The sequence below is a fragment of the Dendrobates tinctorius genome, unplaced genomic scaffold (assembly GCF_039654945.1).
Source record: "Dendrobates tinctorius isolate UK_male_01 unplaced genomic scaffold, ASM3965494v1 ptg000007l, whole genome shotgun sequence".
In the NCBI taxonomy this organism is placed as follows: Eukaryota; Metazoa; Chordata; class Amphibia; order Anura; family Dendrobatidae; genus Dendrobates; species Dendrobates tinctorius.
The window spans coordinates 51,282,241-51,302,034 of record NW_027361675.1 but is presented as its reverse complement, the minus strand read 5'-3'; the positions used below and the strand labels follow the sequence as shown (position 1 = coordinate 51,302,034).

Sequence of the window (19,794 nt, the reverse complement as noted above, 5' to 3'; positions counted from 1 at the left end):
TGATTTTAAATCATCAGCACACCTGCTACATGTCACACTTTATTAATTATTAAATCAGGTAAACAGTGTTTTGTTAAATATTTATGCAAAGATTAAAGTGTGTAACTAGAGATAACACAGACCACATCAAAGCTCACAAGGCACACAAAAGGGGTATCAGGGAAATGAACAGTTACTGCCAGGGAAAAGTAGGTAGAAGTAATTGTAGTTGGTGACTAAAGGTACTGTCACACTAAGTGATATCGCTAGCAATATCGCTATAACTTGTGACGTTATAGCGATATTGCTAGCGACATCGCTGTGTCTGATACCTACGACCCGCTCCCCCGCTGGTTATCGCTGATCGCGGGAGAACGTCCAGGACCGCTTCTCGTCCGTCACTTCCTGCGGCGCTTCCTGTGGAGAGACGAGCGACGCATGGAGCCGGGCGGGAGGACGTCAGGATCGCCTAGTGTGACAGGTAAGTAGCGACCCCCGTCCCCAGCGATGTCGCTAGTGAGATCTGCCTGTGTGGCAGCTCACTAGCGACCACTTAGCAATGTACCAGCGATCCTGACCGCGTCATATCGCTGGTCGGGATCGCTGGTACATCGCTAAGTGTGACAGTACCTTAAGAATCCCAAAGTGATTAGATGGATTATATTTGTTTTTCTTGTCGTTCAAGACTTGGGAACTATTCTATTCAAGTGTTTAGATCAAAAGAGGAAGGTGGTGAGGTCTGTTTCCACTGTCTTAATATAAGACAATGGGCTGCTTTTAAGATACTTAAAAGCAGTTTTGTAGTATGTATCCTACAGAAGATGGTGTAGTTCAAGAAGTATGTTAAGGGGTCTATGGGGGATTTCCCAGTCAAGGACATTTCAGATAAGAAAGTTTATTTTAGTGTTCACCACTATGAAAAATATATATTTCATTTTAGGACTCATCAGTGTGGTACAACTTGGAGGTCAGGCAGCAATGATGCAGCTTGTAACAGTAGCAGTATTGGTAAGTTACTCAACCTTTTATATTCAATTCTCAATAACTTATACACAATATAATGTAACTTTGTCACACACGCAGGTGGCGCATGTGGCTTATGGACCCAATGTGCCACGGGGCCAGGCTAACTTAGGAAGGGCACAGATAAGTGGCTACCTGGTGTTCACTGGAGCTCCAGATTGTGGTGTCAGGTTTGAGCTGCAGGTAGCCACTGAGTATCATTCCTAGGCAGTCCTTGGTACTTAAGCTACTAACCCCAAGGTTCAGGTTAGCGGACAAGGACTCAGGCTCCGTTCAGACTACTCCTTGAGCAGGATGGATACTGACACGGAGTCACCGACAGGTTTGGATTTGGAGACTAGCAGCCCAGATATACGGAGTACACATTCAGTCACTGGCCGGACACAATCCAGGTGAGCAGGGTCAGACACTGGCCACATATGGACGAGGGGATGAGGTTCAGGCACTAGCCACACATGGACCAGGGACGAGGTTCAGACGCTGTCCACACATGGACCAGGGATGAGGTTCAGGCAATTGCCACGCAAGGATCAGGGGTTCAAGTTCAAGATCTAGCCACACATGGACCAGGGAACCTAACAACTCACTAGTAACACGCTTCACTCACTAATGACTCAATGTTGCTTAGGCACTTCACAATTGGGGAGGGTGCATTTTATACTAAATGCCTCCCAAACATTGGCTGGGGGTATTTTACTATGGGCGCGCGCTTACCCTTTAAGAGCAAGGAAATGGGCGCGCGCACAACAAAAGGAAGAAGAGACCACACTGGGAACCACGCTGCAAGAACGGGGCATTGAGTATGCCGGCATCCCTGGATGAAAGGGGAAGGGAACCATATAGGGGCATCAGCATATTACAAACTTGTCATTGGAATTTCTCCATTTATGATCTGGAAAGAGCCCATAACCGTGTAGAGCAAATCAAATACTTACCCATTGCTTTCTTCCGCCATTTTCGATGCTGCTTCAGTCCATACTGTGACCTCTGTGTGGACCAGAGGTCACATTCTCCATGTAAGTCTATAAGACTCAGAAGAATGCTCACATAGGCTTATATTAATAGAGGAACTAATGGTCCACGGTGTGAGCTAGTAATAACAAGCTGTTGTCACATGATGCAGGAGTTGTCATTAAAGTCTACTATACTTTTCTCCACTGTCTTGTTAGAATCATGGCAATACCTTTATTATATTGATTTTTCTTTACAGTTTCCATTAGGTTTAAGTGTAGCTGCAAGTGTCAGAGTGGGAAATGCACTAGGAGCTGGAAGAGTTGAGCAAGCCAAAAAATCCAGTAAAGTTGTAATATGTCTTGGAGGTAAGAAACTATTGATCTTATGCTATGCTCACACTGCCGTGTAACATGGCCGAGTGCTATCCAATGTTTTATCTATGGGGCAGTGCAGATCTGCGATTATTTTCTCATGCCGATTTGGCATGAGAAAACAGTCACAGCATGCTGCGTGTGGTTCTGATATTCAGATCACGCGCATCCATTCAAGTCTATGGGTGCATGTGAAACAGACTGCACTCAGATGTCCTCCAAGTGCAGTGTGATGTATGCTCACAGACACAATGGAGAAGATGGCTAAATTAAGTTCACCCTCTTTTCCGCACCTGTGATGCAATGTTCTCTCTGCAGAATAGCCAGAAAACCTATGTTGATTCTTGTTCATTTCCAAGGGTGCCTACAATAGGCAAAGGACTATCAGAAATGGACCATCTGGTGATTGCAAAATGCATCCTCTCCTGTTGATTTGCATTTTCTTTTGCATAGGTGTCTGAATTTTAAAAAATTAGGAAAGATATGGCATCAGAAATTACAATGGGAAAAAGGCGAGCCGACAGAGGCAGTAAGATACTACTAGCAATGTTTTACTGGGAAACTTTGGGTCCTACATGTTACTTTGATACATACTATTTACTTAAACATTGTTTTTAAGAAGCACACCCCTTCATGGCAAGAGTACTCCATAAAGGGAGTGACCTCTTCTAGCAAAATAAAGTGTTCTGGACCATTGTAAAAATTGTTATAGACACTTTTCAGGACTGTAAAAAAAAAAAAAAAAAAAAAAAAAAAGTTCAAAATGTTGGCTTGGCTTCCAAATTCCTCAGATCTCAATCTAAATGAGCATCTGTGGGATGTACTGGAAAAGGCTCTATCAATGGAGGTCCTATATTCCTACCTTGCAATATACAGGACTTAAAGGATCTGAAGCTACCATATTGGTACCAGATTCCAGAGGACACCTTAACATCTGTGTGAGAGCTACTAGGAGATAATGAGAAAATTCAACACAATATAATGGGGGTAATTTAAATGTTATGGCTGATATATATATTATGTATATATGAAACTATTCTACCATATAATGTGCACATAAATAAAGCTAGCAATGGTGCTGCTAAAGGGGTTAGAATTGATAAGAAAATGGAAAACGGTCTTAGGAGCGCAGAAAAGAGACTCAGACAAGAGATGGGTTTAAACCACAACGCGTTTCGATGGAGGATCCGTCTTCATCAGGTGGAAGTTTATTAATGACATAGGGTATGGGGTATTTAAATGGGAAGCAGCCAATCACAACAGTCAAAACAGTCACATGTTATGATAGTCACATGTTACGACGAGATGACCTCATATATTACAAAAAAAGGAGATGAAAACAACCTATATAAAACGTGAGATAAAACAGCATGAGTTAAACAAGTTTTAAATGTATAAAATGTGCAAAAAGGAGCAATAAAATAGATAAAAATGAATAAAATTATTAACAGGTTAGTAGACCAGTAAAAAGATCAATAAAAAAGCTAGAACCCATATTAATAATAAAAGCATGTAAACAATAGCATCTAAGTAAAATGCACTGATGATAAAAAGGCAAATAGTTATCTGGTCACTTTATCAATAGTTAAATTCAGACCTTCAGGGGCAAGTGTGCCAAGCTTGAATATTCAAAAGCTTTCTCTATTGATTAAACTGTTGAAGCGATCAGCCACGGTATCAGGTATGTGGTCAATAATCGTTAGTTTCAAAGTTTTTGGATTTTTTTTTCATGCACAGTTAAAAAAGGTTTAGAAAGGCTGTGCAGGAGAAAGCCATTTCGGATGTTCTGTCGATGCTTGTTCAATCTAGCATGCATCATTTGTATGGTTCGACCTACGTACTGTAGGCCGCACCCACATTCAATCAAGTATACCACAAAAATGGATTGACAGTTAACATGAAAATTAATTTTATATGAGGTACCTGTAGTGTTGGATTTAAATTCACGTACCCCATTTAGAATGGAGGTGCAGCAAAGACATTTGGGGGCTCTACATGCATAGCAACCAGGGTTCAGAGAAATTGGGAGAGAGAGAATAAGGAGCCAAGGTGATGTTGCTTGGTGCAACAAGGTTCAATAACGTGCGGTTTCTGCGGAATACCGTTCTAGGTCGGGGGGGGGGGGGGGGGGGGGGAGATATGCTTGGTCAAAACTGGGTCCCCTTTCAGGATGAACCAGTACTTGGTAAGGAGCTTCTTAATCAACCCATAGGATTGGTTGAAAGTGGTAACGAAACTCTATCTACCTAGATCCGTACCAGAAGAACAAGCGGTTTTATTACTCATAATCTTGCTTATACAGTCTCTGTGTGAAAATTTTGGCTCTCAGGAATGCATCTTGGACCAATTTCTTAGGGTACCCTTTCTGCTGAAACTGCTGTTTCAAAACTTTTGCCTCCTCAATAAAGTCAGTATCCTCTGCAATTTTTTCGTATACGCCATTATTGCCCGTATGAAATGTTCTGAATCCACTTGGGTAATGACCACTGCTGAAACTGAGGTAGCTGTTCACATCTACTTCTTTAAAATGTGTAGTGGTGAAAAACCGTCCCAATTTGTCAACATGTACCAAAAGGTCCAGGAATTGGATGGACGTAGTGGAGGTAATAGCTGTGGAGCGGAGGCCCCAGGCATTCAAATTTAGATTGCGGATGACTTCAAGAGCTTCCTCCTCTGTGCCGGTCCAGATAATGAACAGATCATCTACAAAGCGTCGATAAAAGGCTATTTTGCTCAATGCCAGGTTGGACTGCGCGATAGAGAGATTCAAATGCCCCCATGAAGAGATTTGCATAACTGGGGGCGAATCTTGTGTGGCGCCCCTGAGGGTTCAGTCGCCACAGAGGTACTGCACCTCCTCCTGAGGTGTGGTACCCCACCATCCAGGTAAGGTGGAGACACCTGACCACACTCCAACACCTGCATCCCACACAACATAGTAGTGTAGCAAAGCACCCTTTGGTGGCTCCCTGCTTGGAACACGAAGAGTGCTGGGAGGTTGGTGGAGCTTAGTCTGTACCAAAAGAGTGGGAAGATATTAGGATTTAGTGAGTCTGTCACAGGAGTCTGTGAAAGGAGATCCCCGGAGAGGGATGGATGAAGGGAGTGCTGCAGCAGACCTCAGTGACCTGGGTCTGCTGGCACAGGAAGGAGAGATTTAAAAAGCCTAATTCTCCATAAGAAAGAAGGATTTGTAGGATTTGTACAGAATGTAAGGAGGAAAGGAGGACTAAGGATTAGGGTTAGAGCAGAACCCTTCCCAAGTTCACAGCTCAAGGCCGGGGTCCGGTCCCCGAGGATGTATGGATACTAATGGTCCTGCAGCAGACACCAGAGGAATAGAAGTTGTCACCACTTTATTCCCACACAAGACTTGGGGGCACAACAGCAACGTGAGTGAGTCGGGACGAGGTAGCAAGGAGTCCCCGAAGCAGGATATAGCTGTCTGCCATACAAGTAGAGTTCATAGGAACATCAGAAAGGAGGAACTCCAGTGTAACTCAGTACTGTGAGTACTTCACCATAGGCGCAAGAAGGGAGATGTTCAGAAAAGGCATATGTTGGCGGAGTGTTGGAACGGAGTGCTTCATCTAGCTTGGAGGTTGACTGAGCCCCTGACCCGGAGGACACGGCCCGGATGCGGGCACCTGTATGCACAACAGACTGAGTAAAGCTTTGGAACTACATGCCCTGGTGTCCTCCGCTTATTCCTGCGCCAACACCCTCAGCACTGCTACATCTCTGTGCCTGACACTGCACCATCTATGTCTCTCCCCTCTCTCTTCACCTACACTTCCCTGGGACTACTGCCCTACCTGTGGAGGGCCACAACATCATTGCTGCACCACACCATCTGTCCCAGAGGATCTGTCTGCAGCGTCGGCTTAACATCTTCATTGCCGAACACCACAGGTGGCGTCACGAATCATTCTCTCATAAACTTTAATCATCATCCACACGTTCAACCATCCCCCCCTTTTACAATGGACGCCCAGGGCCATGGACCAGGTCGCAGCCGCTGTGACATCCCCCATTGAAACCAAAGGGCCCGGCTCAGAGTACCCCGCCACCCTGGTGCGAGGGTGGTCCACTTGTCCCCATCGCGCAGCCCTTGACCTGGCAAAAGGAATGATCAAAAGAAAATACATTATTGTTAAGCACAAAACGAATAGAATTTTTTAGAAATTCCCTTTGAAGAGGGGGCAATAATGCATCAGTGGAAAGGAATTGGTCTACAGCCTCTATCATGAGATATATTCATATAGAGTGCTTGAACATCCATTTTGACAAGATGGCAATTCGGAATAGGTGGTATTCTTTGAAGGGAATCAATGAGGTGGGAGGAATCTTTAAGATACGAGTCTAAACCCATAACATACTTCTGAAGGAAGAGATCTACATAATGGGATAGATTACTCGTAATTGAGCCAATGCCGGAAATGATAGGGCGTCCAGGAGGGTTAAGCGGGTTCTTATGAATTTTTGGTAGAAAGTAAAAAAATGGAGTTTTGAAACGGGGGATGTTGAGGAATTGAAATTCTTTTTTTATTCAAAATACCTGAAGAGTGAGCTCCCTTAATGAATGCAGGGTTTTTGCTCACTGTCTTTTGCAGGTTTTATGGCCAATGTCAACATGCATTTATATGCTGCATGTGTATCAACTCAAACCAAGCTCAATTTTTGTGTTTTTTTTCTGTATTTTGCATTCTGTGCCAGCTGGGGTGTGGCCTCCCTCTCCTGAGCTGGAAATTGTATATACAGCTTCCCCAGACTGGTGTCTACTGTTTGGGACCCAGTCCTTTTGTCTGCCCTTGTTCACACATTGAGGTCAACTTTGACACAAGACAAGGTTTTTAATATTAGACAGTGTAGGACTATCCCGAACAGAGTTACCGTGTCGTGGTGGGATAGCTTTCATGCTACTTTTGATCAAAAACAGTATTACTAAAAACTCTGTATTATTTAGATGCACTTTTGCTTTTACTTATTTTGTTACAGCAGGGTTTTTGCTCACTTTGTCTTTTGCAGGTTTTATGGCCAATGTCAACATGCATTTCTATGCTGCATGTGTATCAACTCAAACCAAGCTCAATTTTTGTGTTTTTCTCTGTATTTTTGCATTCTGTGCAAGCTGGGGTGTGGCCTCCCTGTCCAGAGCTGGAAATTGTATATAAGGCTAAATTTTTGTGTTTTCAATTCCTTTCCACTGATGCATTATTGCCCACTCTTCAAAGGGAATTTCTAAAAAAATGCTATTCGTTTTGTGCTTGACAATAATGCATTTTCTTTTGAACATTCCTTCTTTCGCCAGGTCAAGGGCTGCGCGATGGGGACAAGATTCGCCCCCAGTTATGCAAATCTCTTCATGGGGGCATTTGAATCTCTCATCGCGCAGTACGGCCTGGCATTGGGCAAAATAGCCTTTTATCCACGCTTTATAGATGATCTGTTCATTATCTGGTCCGGCACAGAGGAGGAAGCTCTTGAATTCATCCGCAATCTAAATTTGAATGCCTGGGGCCTCCGCCTCACAGCTAATACCTCCACTACGTCCATCTAATTCCTGGACCTTTTGATACATGTTGACAAATTGGGATGGTTTTTCACCACCACACATTTTAAAGAAGTAGATGTGAACAGCTACCTCAGTTTCAGCAGTGGTCATCTACCCAAGTGGATTCAGAACATTCCATACGGGCAATATTGGCGTATACGAAAAAATTGCACAGAGGATACTGACTTTATTGAGGAGGCAAAAGTTTTGAAACAGCAGTTTCAGCAGAAAGGGTACCCTAAAAAATTGGTCCAAGATGCATTCTTGAGAGCCAAAATTTTCACACAGACTGTATAAGCAAGATTATGAGTAATAAAACCGCTTGTTCTTCTGGTACGGATCTAGGTAGATAGAGTTTCGTTACCACTTTCAACCAATCCTATGGGTTGATTAAGAAGCTCCTTACCAAGTACTGGTCCATCCTGAAAGGGGACCCAGTTTTGACCAAGCATATTCCCCCCCGACCTAGAATGGTATTCCGCAGAAACCACACATTACGGAACCTTGTTGCATCAAGCAACATCACCTTGAGTTCAGGCTCCCTATCCTCTCTACCAATTTCTCTGAACCCTGATTGCTATGCATGTAGAGCCCCCAAATGTCTTTGCTGCACCTCCATTCTAAATGGGGTACATGAATTTAAATCCAACACTACAGGTACCTCATATAAAATTAATTTTCATGTTAACTGTCAATCCATTTTTGTGGTATACTTGATTGAATGTGGGTGCGGCCTACAGTACGTAGGTCGAACCATACAAACGATGCATGCTAGATTGAACAAGCATCGACAGAACATCCGAAATGACTCTCATGCACGGCCTTTCAAAACATTTTTTTTAACTGTGCATCATAAAAATCCAAAAACTTTGAAACTAACGATTATTGACCACATACCTGATACCGTGGCTGATCGCTTCAACAGTTTAATCAATAGAGAAAGCTTTTGGATATTCAAGCTTGGCACACTTGCCCCTGAAGGTCTGAATTTAACTATTGATAAAGTGACCAGATAACTATTTGCCTTTTTATCATAAGTGCATTTTACTTAGATGCTATTGTTTACATGCTTTTATTATTAATATGGGTTCTAGCTTTTTTATTGATCTTTTTACTGGTCTACTAACCTGTTAATAATTTTATTCATTTTTATCTTTATTATTGCTCCTTTTTGCACATTTTATACATTTAAAACTTGTTTAACTCATGCTGTTTTATCTCACATTTTATATAGGTTGTTTTTATCTCCTTTTTTTGTAATATATGAGGTCATCTCGTCGTAACATGTGACTATCATAACATGTGACTGTTATGACTGTTGTGATTGGCTGCTTCCCATTTAAACACCCCATCCCCCATGTCATTAATAAACTTCCACCTGATGAAGACGGATCCTCCGTTGAAACACGTTGTGGTTTAAACCCATCTCTTGTCTGAGTCTCTTTTCTGCGCTCCTAAGACCGTTTTCCATTTTCTCATTGCTACTATCCTCCATTGGAGGTTTTCATCTGGAGCTGCGGTGGAGAACTGACATCCTTGTCTGCCCCTGGGTTGCTTCCTAAGCGCTCCTTTATGACCGCTTATCACTGACTCTTAAAGGGGTTAGAATTGTCACACTGCAGACCAGATCCCCAAGTCCCAGTGTCAAGCCATAGGATTTTATTTTTGGGGAATCGATGTATACAAGGTCTTGACAATAAACTTATTAACATGAGAAAATCATTTTATTTTTACTTTTATGATTTTAAATTTATCCTTTAAAGTTTGCTATGTAAGGGGAAAATGTTATACGGTAGCTTTATATTTCTCTGTTTTGTTTTTTTTATTCCTCAGTATTATCTGGTTTGACGACTGGTTGTACTTTTGTGGCACTGAAGAATGTAATTGGCTACGTTTTTACAACAGACAGGTGGGTAAAACTAGAAAGAAGTGTAAAACTTAGGCCTCATTCATATAACAGTATTTTTAATCAATATTTCATCAGTACTTGTTTGCCAAAACCAGGAGTGTCATCAAAACACAGAACAGGTGTCAATCTTTCAATTGTAATCTTTCTCTGTAAGTTTCACTCGTGGTTTTGACATACAAAACACTGATGCAAAATAACTGAGGTGTGAATGAGGCCTTACAAGATGAAAACCATCCTGATGGATGGATGAATAGAGGATGGACAGATATCATGCAAGTAGAATGTGACTATGTTGATATGTTGTGGAATTCCACTGAAATGCTGCAAGAAATTACAGGTTTTGGTGCAGATTTGTTTGCATATTTGCTTACAGATCATGTAAAATAAACAATTTATACTAACTAACTCTGGTGTCTCATTTATTTCCTTCCCTGCTCTCCTGTTGGTCTCTGTACAATTCAGCCTCTTGAGGATGAAATCTTGTCCCATGTTAATTAAGCAGCCTCTGATTAACTTCAGTGGTCACATGTTGATACAAGAAAGATATACTGTATATCTTTGTACTGTGTTAGCCAGTAGATACAAATCTTAATATTTTTCTGAGTCCTCAATGGTTGATACCTTTTAATGGCTAAGGCCTATTTCACATTTCCGTATTTTGACGTCAGTCAAAATCCGCCACTTTTAGAAAAAAACGGATCCGCCCCTTTTTTGGCAGATCCGTTTTTTTTCCCCCATAGACTTACATTAGCGGTGGATTTTGACTGACGATCGTCCGTCTCATCTGTTTTTTGACGGATCCGTCACAATTCTAGCAGCTCCCGGGCGGAGGAGACGGAGTCTGAAATGTTTTTTCAGAGCGACGGTCCGCTATTTTGTATTGCGCATGCCCGGCAGATTTGTTGCGGCAGGGATTTTAACCCTGAACAGCGTTCTGGGAAGGCCGTGAACAAAAATCTCTCTCTCTCTCTCTCTCTCTCTCTCCTTTTCCCGGCCGTGGTTGCTTTAAATTTCACCCTCTTGCCGGCTTCAACGGATCCATATACATAATGGATCCAGTGGCATCAGTTCGGCCCATGACAGAGACGGATCTGTTTTTTAACCACCTGGCGGATTTTGACTGACCTTGAAAGACGGAAATGTGAAACAGGCCTAACTGAAAAGATGGTAACAAATTGCAAGCTTTCGAGACTACTAGGGTCTCTTCATCAGTTATAAGAAATAACACAAAATCTGAAGAGTCATATATTTATGCACAAGAGGACACGAGAATAAGGTAATAGATAAAACAAGTGACGTGAAGCAGAACTATCATTATGGGAGAGGGATAAACAGTTGTGGCCATAAATATTAGAACAGTTCATAGATAAGGAGTGTGAATGTTTAATTGTCCTGTGATTGAGGTCTGGTCCGGGGTTGTGAAGGTCTGAGGAAAAAGAAAAAAAAAAATGTTGCTGTCCAGTTGTGCATGTTTCTTCAGATGTGGCTTTAGTTCCTTGTGGGGGCATCACAACCCCAGACCAGACCTAAATCACAGGACAATAAAACATTCACACTAATATCTATGAAATGTTATTTACAGCTACAACTGTTTATCCCTCTCCCATAATGATAGTTCTGCTTCACATCACTTGTCTTATCTATTGCATTATTTCTGTGTCCTGTTGTGCATAAATATGACTCATCAGATTTTGTGTTATTCTATGCCTGATGAAGAAACCCTAGTAGTCTCGAAAACTTGTAATTTGTTACTGTCACGGAGTTACTGCAACAGAGAGGAGCCAGAAGACCGCAGCGTCTGATTGCTCCTAATCCTGCGGTGAAAAGAAGCACTTCACCTTCTTTTTAAATGGTGTTAATTTCTTTTGGCAGAACAGGGATTAGTCGGCCATGTTGGGAGCTCTGGGAGTCTGAGCTCTCAGCTGAGCTTCATTAGCCACTCCTATCCCCTTTATAATCTGTGTCTTGATTGAAACCCATATCAGAGATAGCTTATACTGCATGACTTGGAGGAGAGGTGGTTATATGAGGAGTTATCTGTGACTATTGCGTGGGTTTGTAAGTGTGATAATTCCCTTCTCTCCTCTTATGATGTTTTTTTCCCCCATCCTCCACTTCCTGGTGCATTCCTCTGTTATATGAGAGTGAATATTTGGTGTACTGCGGTGCATGGCAGCGCAACTCTTCCCTGGGTGGGGGAAGAGAACAGATGGAGGGCTGATTCAGGAGGTAAGGCAAGCGTGAAGGCCTCGGCATCTTCACCTTTAGAAGAATCCTGGGGAATAGGGTGAGCTAGGGTGCCTTCTAGTGGTAGGGACAGGGAAGGAGCCCCTGGTCCTGGGTCCCTCGACAGCTCGTGACAGTTACATGTGCTGAGACATCAAGAGACCAGGCAAGGAAGTGTGGTGCCCCTGAGACTCAGTCGCCACAGAGGTACTGCACCTCCTCCTGAGGTGTGGTGCCCCACCATCCAGGTAAGTCGGAGGCTCCTGACCACGCTCCAACACCTGCATCCCACACAACACAGTAGTTTAGCAAAGCCACATTGCGGCTCTCTGCTTGGAGTGTAGCAGAGCACCTTTGGTGGCTCCCTGCTTGGAGCACTAAACGTGCTGGGAGGCAGGTGGAGTTAGAATACATAAAAGAGTGGGAAGGTTTAGAATTTCAGGGAGTTCGAGGTCAGTCGGAGAGAGACACTCAGAGGAGTGAGGGAAGAAGATCCCTGGAAGAGGGATGGAGGAAGGAGGTGCTACAGCAGATCTCAGTGATCTGGGTCTGCTGGCACAGGAAAGGAAAGGAGAAAGACATTGAACCGAAACCTGATCTTCCATAAGAAGGAAAGACTAGTACGGAACGTAGGAGTAAAAGGGAACAGAGGACGTGGGTTAGAGGAAGAACAATGCCTAGAAGTTCTAAGCGCAAGGCCAGGGCCCGGTCCCCGAGGTTGTATGGACACTAATGGTTCTACAGCAGACACCGGTGGAGTAGTGGGCTGTAAATGCACTACTCCCATCTAAGACTTGGGGGCACAACAGCAACATTGATAGTGAGCCGGGACTCAGGAGTAAGGAGTCCCCGAAGCAGGCTACAGCTGTCTGCCGTACAAGTAGAGTTCTTGGGAACATCTGTCAGGAGGCACTCCAGTGTAACACAGTACTAGGAGTACTTCACACTTAAAGGCGCTATAAGAGGAGACGTTCAGAAAGGCACCTGTTGGCGGAGTGTTGGATGGGAGCATTCCATCTGGCCTGGAGGTTGACTGAGTCCCGGAGGACACAGCACGGAGGCAGGCACCTGTGTGTACTAAGGACTGTGAGTAAAGCTTTGGAACTACAAGCCCTGGTGTCCTCCATTCATTCTTGTGTCAACGCACCCAGCACCGCTACATCTGGGTACCAGCTCCTACACCGCCTGCGCCTCTCCTCTACCCCGACATCTACATTGCCCTGGGGCTACAGCTCCACCTGTGGGGAGCTTCACCATCTTGGCTGCAACACATCACCAGCCCCAGAGGATCTGCATGCAGCGTCGGCCTAACATCTCACTTGCCGAACACCACAGGTGGCGTCACGAACTATTCCATTAACTACATTCCACCATTCAATCTCCCCTTTTTACATTGGGCGCCCAGGGCCACGGACCGGGTCACCGCTGCTGTGACACATCCCGCTGACACCGGCTCGGTACCGAGTACCCCACAGCCCTGGGAGGGCGACCCAGAAGCACCAAGGAAGGAGTGTACAGTTTTCTTTTGTCTCCATTTTAGGCCACATTCACATGTTCAGAACTTGGTCAGTATTTTGCATAAATATTGTTAAGCCAAAACCAGGAGTGGGTGAAAAATGCAGTAGTGGTGATATGTTTCTATTATACTTTTCTTTTTCCTCTCCTGGTTTTGGCTTATATTTAAACGGATGAAAAATACTGACCAAATACTGAATGTGTGAACGTGGCCTTAAACTTAATGGAAATTGTTTTTGCAGTTGAGGTGTGTTGCAGATTTTGACTTCCTCGTTGAATTCAATGGGGAAAATCTTCAAGAGTCTGTAACAAGAATTGATATGCTGCAGATTTCAAGTCTGTAAAACCAGGATCTTACTAGCGAATCACATCTAATGCGAGAGCATTGGATGCGATATGCAGATGACACTCGGCTCCTGCCCTGCTGCGAACATGAGCCAAATGTCAGTGCTCTGTATTACGATCCTCTCGCATGAGAGGATTGCACCACAGCTGCGGAGGAGACAGAAAAATTAATTTCTCCATCTCTGCTGCCGTTGGCGGTGGGAAATGCACTGCGTTCGAGTGATAACAGGGTGCAGTGCAATGTTTCAAAGGCCCCCATAGACTTATATGGCTATGTGTGACCTGAATTCAACATGCTGCGATTTTTTTTTTCTGTCCGATAGCGATCCGATCGAAACAGGAAAAACAATGCAATTGAGAAAGGAACCATAGAATTAAATTGGTACAAATGTGATGTGATTTTTTTGCATGAGTTTGATTTAATCACAAGTGGGGGCAAGCTCTACCGCATGTCAACTGGTGGACGGATATTTTTCCATTTATGGAGATTTGTCACATGACATTTGTTGCTGCTAAAGTAATATGCTGCTGATTTTCCACCTAGAAATTTTGATGTAAATTCTACAGCATAGCTTCTCCATGTGAACATAGCCTTACAATTGTTTTGTATTTTTTTCAGGGATATTCTCCTACTGATTTCACGAATCATGCTAATATTTACTCCATTTCACATTTGTGATGCAACAAATGTAAGTATAGCCATTGTAAGGCAGCGCTCACTGAGTTCATTGGGGAACGCCCGCTTGGCAGCGCTATAACATACAGGAAGACTCAATTTCCTTAAAAGTTCTCCTGGGTTTATTGCTCCATATCCCCAGCAGCACAAATAGAGTAGTCAGCCTTTAGGTCCGGCAACATAAAATAATAATGTCTATAAACAGGGCTTTGCTCCCTCAGATCCTGTTCACACACAGGCCAGGGCAATGTCCGGTAAACACTCAGTTCCATAGGACAGTACAGTCTCTTACTGACCGAGGTCAGTGCCACTCACGGTTATCCCACCGTCCACTCTGGAGGTATCTCACAGACCTCGTTCCGCTGGTTCAGGAATCTCCCAGGTCACAGACAACTCTGTAGTGTCCCACCAGGACACATGGAAGTCTGTGCACAAACCAGACTCCCACCACTCTCCCATGTGCTAAACACACCTTCATTATGTAGGCTGTAACCCCACCCCCAGGTGAGGTATGGATCACATGGCTGGTCACCTGGTCATGACCTCATGGCAGGTCCTGAAAATACCTGCAGGTCCTGAAGGAAAACAGAGGTACAGCCAGCACCCTCACCCAAAGGTGAGGTAATATGGGTAGCCTGACCCTCCCATCTCTCATAGCTACCCGCAACCCGGACCCAGGTGCACTAACCGTTATATTAGTGCTCACGTGCACTAATAATAAAACACTCCGGGTTGCATCTCAGGGAGCATCCATCCCTGTGACATATATCGGCCATTCACAACCCTGCCAGTCACTGTTTCTGCATCACCACAGAGGGAACGCCTGTATGCATGACCTGGGGGGCCCACATAGCGCCCCCTAGCTGTCACAGGGGTCACTGCATTACACCATCAAAAATAATTTTATATATAAAAATAAAATGGTAGGTAAATTGTTTTAACAAAGGGAAACCTGAGAGTAGATACATACTGCTGATCCATGGGCAGCATGTGTCAGACTGTGGCTATATGATTTCACACATATATATTTATCTACTTCACCATTTCGTGATTTTCCGTTTTTGCATTTTCTGTTTTTTTGCACCTTCTTCCCAGAATCCTATTTTATTTAATTTTTTCGTCAATATGGCTGCTTGAGGGCTTGTATTTTTTGGGATGAGTTCTACTTTTTTTAGCATGTTCACTACATTCTAAAAGCTGATCTGCCTTTATGATTCTCCAGGTCTTTACAAGTTGGCAGATACCAAACATGTCTAGGTTCTTCTTTATTTAAGTAGTGAAAAAAATGCAGTTTGTACAAAAACAAAACAAAAAAAATGCTATTATCCGAGACCCGTAGTGTCTCCACTTTTTGGATCTGGGGATGGGTGAGGGCTTATGTTTTGCGTGTCGAGCTGAAGTTTTTGTAAACACCATACACATTTTTCAATTGCCTGTTATTACATTTTATTACAATGTTGAGGTGACCAAAAAAAGTAATTCTGACTTTTTTATTTTTGTTCTCATTATACTGTTTACTGATCGGATTAAGTCTTTTTATATTTTGACAGATCAGACGTTTCTGAATGCAGCAATACCAATTATGAGTATTTTTTATGTTTTTATTTTGAATGGGGCAAAAGGGGCGTGATTTGAACTTTTATATTTTTTTACTTTTTTTTTTTTTTTTTTACACTTTTTACCTGCTTCAATAGTCTTCTTAGGAGACTTGAAGCTGCAAACTTCTGATTGCTTGTGCTACACATAGTAGAGGTTCAGCTATGCGTCACAAAAATGTTAATATGCAATGAATGCTGGCCACGGGGCAGATCAGCAATGACAAGCACGGGGGTCTCCTGTGGACCCTGGTTGTCATGCCAACCCATAGGTGCCCCGCGATCAATTGACAGAGGAGTTGATGGGTGGGGTTAGTGACACGCTTCCAGAGCACGCTTGTTAAATGCCACTGGCAGAAATTGATAGCTGCATTTAACATTTTAACAGCCGCAGGTGGATCGCGATTCCACCTGCAGCTGTTAGGGGCACATAACAACTTCAAGAAAGGAGAGGTGACCTTTGATGTATAGGTACGTCATATGCCGTAAAGGGATTAACTCTGAAATGTCGCCAGGGACCAAGCCACATAGGAGACTAGTCTTATAATAATAATAATTTCATAATAATTTTTGTTTCTATAATGCCATCATGTTCTGCATTTTTAATCTTAATGAGAACGTAACAGGTGCTACTTCCCACCCAGTGCCTGTAGGTCTCTCCCTGCGTGCATATATAGAGATCTATCACTCCAAGACAGTGAGCAGGGAGAATCCTCCATCAGGTTCCTATTAAGACTAGTACATACTTATAAAATATAAATCAATTTCCTGTTTAGAACCTGGCAAGATGATTTTTTTCTGCTATTATTAATGCATTGATTATTACCATTATTTTCAAAAGTAAAGCATTTGACAGCATTTAACAACTGCATTGCAGTATTCCAGCGGAGGAGTCCTGAGAGGATTAGGAAAGCAATCAATTGGAGCTATTACCAATGCCATTGGCTACTATGCTATTGGACTGCCAGTTGGAATTGTACTGATGTTTCGAGTGAAACTTGGAATCGTAGGTGAGATTACTAGCCTATAAATAAGTAAGCATGTATCTACAACTTCAGTTTACAGTGAATTCAAATAGTATATAAAGATTAAGGTAATTTAAAAGAACAATCCAAAGTCTAACAAAGTGATGTCTTCATTAACGCCTTCACCCCCCCCAGCTAGTTTTCCCCTTCATGACCAGGCCAAATTTTGCAATTCTAACCAGTGTCATTTTATGTGGCAATAACTCTGGAACACTTCAACGGATTTCAGTGATTCTGTGAGCGTTTTTTTGGGACATGTTTTACTTCATGATAGTGGTAAAATTTGTTTGATATGACTTGCATTTATTTGTGAAAATATCAGAAATTTGGAGAATATTTTGAAAATTTTGCAATTTTCAAACTCTTAATTCTTATTACCTTAAACCAGACAGGTTTGCCAAACAAAATAGGTAATAAATAACATTTATCACATGTCTACTTTACTTCTGCATCATTTTTGAAATATATATTTTTTTGTTAGGAAGTTATAAGGGTTCAAATTTGATCAGCAATTTCATTTTTTCCAACAGTATTTACAAAACCATTGTTTTAGGGACCACATCACATTAGCAGTGACTTTGGGGGGCTTATATGACATAAAATACCCAAAAATGACCCCATTCTAAAAACTACACCCCTCAAAGTCCACAAATCTATATTCAAGAAGTTTATTAACCCTTCAGGTACTTCATAGGAATTAAAGCAATGTGGAAGGAAAAAATTAACATTTTACTTTTTTTTCACAAAAAATTTAGTTTAGCCCCAAATTTTATCTAGATGTGTTGTGAGCAGTGCACCTTGAACCCCTAGGTGCTTCACAGAAGTTTGTAATGTAGAGCCGAGAAAATAAAATCTAATTTTTCCCATAAAAATGTTCTTTTTGTCCCAGTTTTTTTATTTTCACAAGGTAACAGGGGAAAATCTGCTGCAAAATTTGTTGTGCAATTTCTCCTGTATAAATCAATACCCTATATGTGGGGGGGGGGAGCTACAGTTTGGGCGCACAGCAGGGCTTGGAACATAAGAAGCACCATTTTACTTTTTGAACACAAACATGCCTGGAATCGAGAGCGGATGCCATGTTGCATTTGGAGAGCCACTAATGTGCCTAAACTGTGGAAACCCCTAACAAGTGAACCCATTTTGGAAACAAGACCAATCAAGGAATTTATCTAGATGTGTGCTGGGCACCTTGAAACCCCAGGTGCTTTACAGAAGATTATAATGTAGAGCCGTGAAAATACGAAATCTAATTGTTCCCATAAAAATATTCTTTTAGGCTACTTTCACACTAGCGTTTCTGCGTGTGCGCACGGCCGCCGATAAGCCCCGCCGCACCCCCTCCTGACATCACCGCCTATTATCGCACATGGCCGCATGCGATCTGCGCACCCTATCTTTAATATAGGGTGCACAGACTGTGCGCTAACCGTGCGCTAGTAGGACTTTTGAGTGCGCTACCACTTTTGAAGATGCGCTGAGCGCGCCAAAATGCAACATGCTGCGTTCGGCACACCTACAAAAGTGCGCAGCACACTCAAAAATCCTACTAGCGCACGGTCTGCGCAGCCTATATTAAAGATAGGGTGCGCAGATCGTATGCGGCCATGTGCGATAATAGGCGGTGATGTCAGGAGGGGGCACGGCAGGGGGCGGGGCTTATCGGCGCCCGTGTGCAGACGGAAGAAATGCTGGTGTGAAACTAGCCTTAGCCCCATTTTTTTTATTTTCACAAGGTTGAAGGAGAAAATGGACCCCAAAATTTGTTGTGCAAATTCTCTAGAGTTTGCTTATACCCTATGTATGGGGATTCTAAGACCTCTAATAGAGCATGGAGATAAAATGTGATTTTATCTACATGCGCTAATAAATTGATATCACTAATTGTCAAATATGTAGAGTTGGAACTAAACAAATTAAAATGAATAGCTGTCACGGTTCTACCCCCTCAGTGTGTCTGGAATGTAGTTACTGACAGCTCGGCCATCCAATCTGGTACAGGGGCATACTGAGCTGTCAGTGTGGTGATTGACAGCTCGACTATCCAATCTGAGCCTGGGAGGCGTCGGCTGTCTCCAAGTGTTCATTATTCCAGGTGATTGCCATGCTACTTAACTGAGCTGTTTCTCCCAAACCTCTGGCAGACGTACATTCAGCTAGTGAGGTTTGTGCTTCCTGTGACTTGAGCTCTGTATGCTTGATCTTTTGTTGCCTGATCTTGGACTTCGTTCTGGCCATCCTTCTGTTTAACCCCTTCTGCTCTGATCCATTATCCTCCTAGTATTCTGACCTTGGAACGTTACCTGACCACGCTTTTGCCTCTTCCTTTTGTTAATGACGTACCCTCTTGGCTTCTGACCTTGGACTCCTTGACCACTCCTACTCACGGCTTGGCCATAGCTTTTGCCTTAGTGAATGCACAATTGAACAGTTTCAATTGAAATTCTATAAATATCCATGGAATCCATACTCTGCTCTGTGTTCATGTTCAGACAGGAAATATACACTATACATGAGGTATTGCTGTAATCGTACTGACCCGAAGAATTATTAATTTTACTACATGCGGAACGGCTAAAAAAAAATTCCAGAATTGCTGTTTTTTCTTAATTCTGCCTCCCA

General features: G+C 42.9%; 1 protein-coding gene across 1 annotated transcript in view; it reads left to right on the top strand.

The window, feature by feature from the left end:
- Nucleotides 1-19,794, top strand: part of LOC141088480 (multidrug and toxin extrusion protein 2-like) — a 167,350-nt gene that overhangs the window by 129,784 nt on the left and 17,772 nt on the right. The window contains exons 10-14 of the mRNA XM_073574576.1: nucleotides 920-987; nucleotides 2,213-2,321; nucleotides 9,715-9,790; nucleotides 14,496-14,565; nucleotides 17,025-17,157. Of these exons, the coding sequence (XP_073430677.1) occupies nucleotides 920-987; nucleotides 2,213-2,321; nucleotides 9,715-9,790; nucleotides 14,496-14,565; nucleotides 17,025-17,157 (456 nt within the window). The remainder of the gene's footprint in view (nucleotides 1-919; nucleotides 988-2,212; nucleotides 2,322-9,714; nucleotides 9,791-14,495; nucleotides 14,566-17,024; nucleotides 17,158-19,794) is intronic.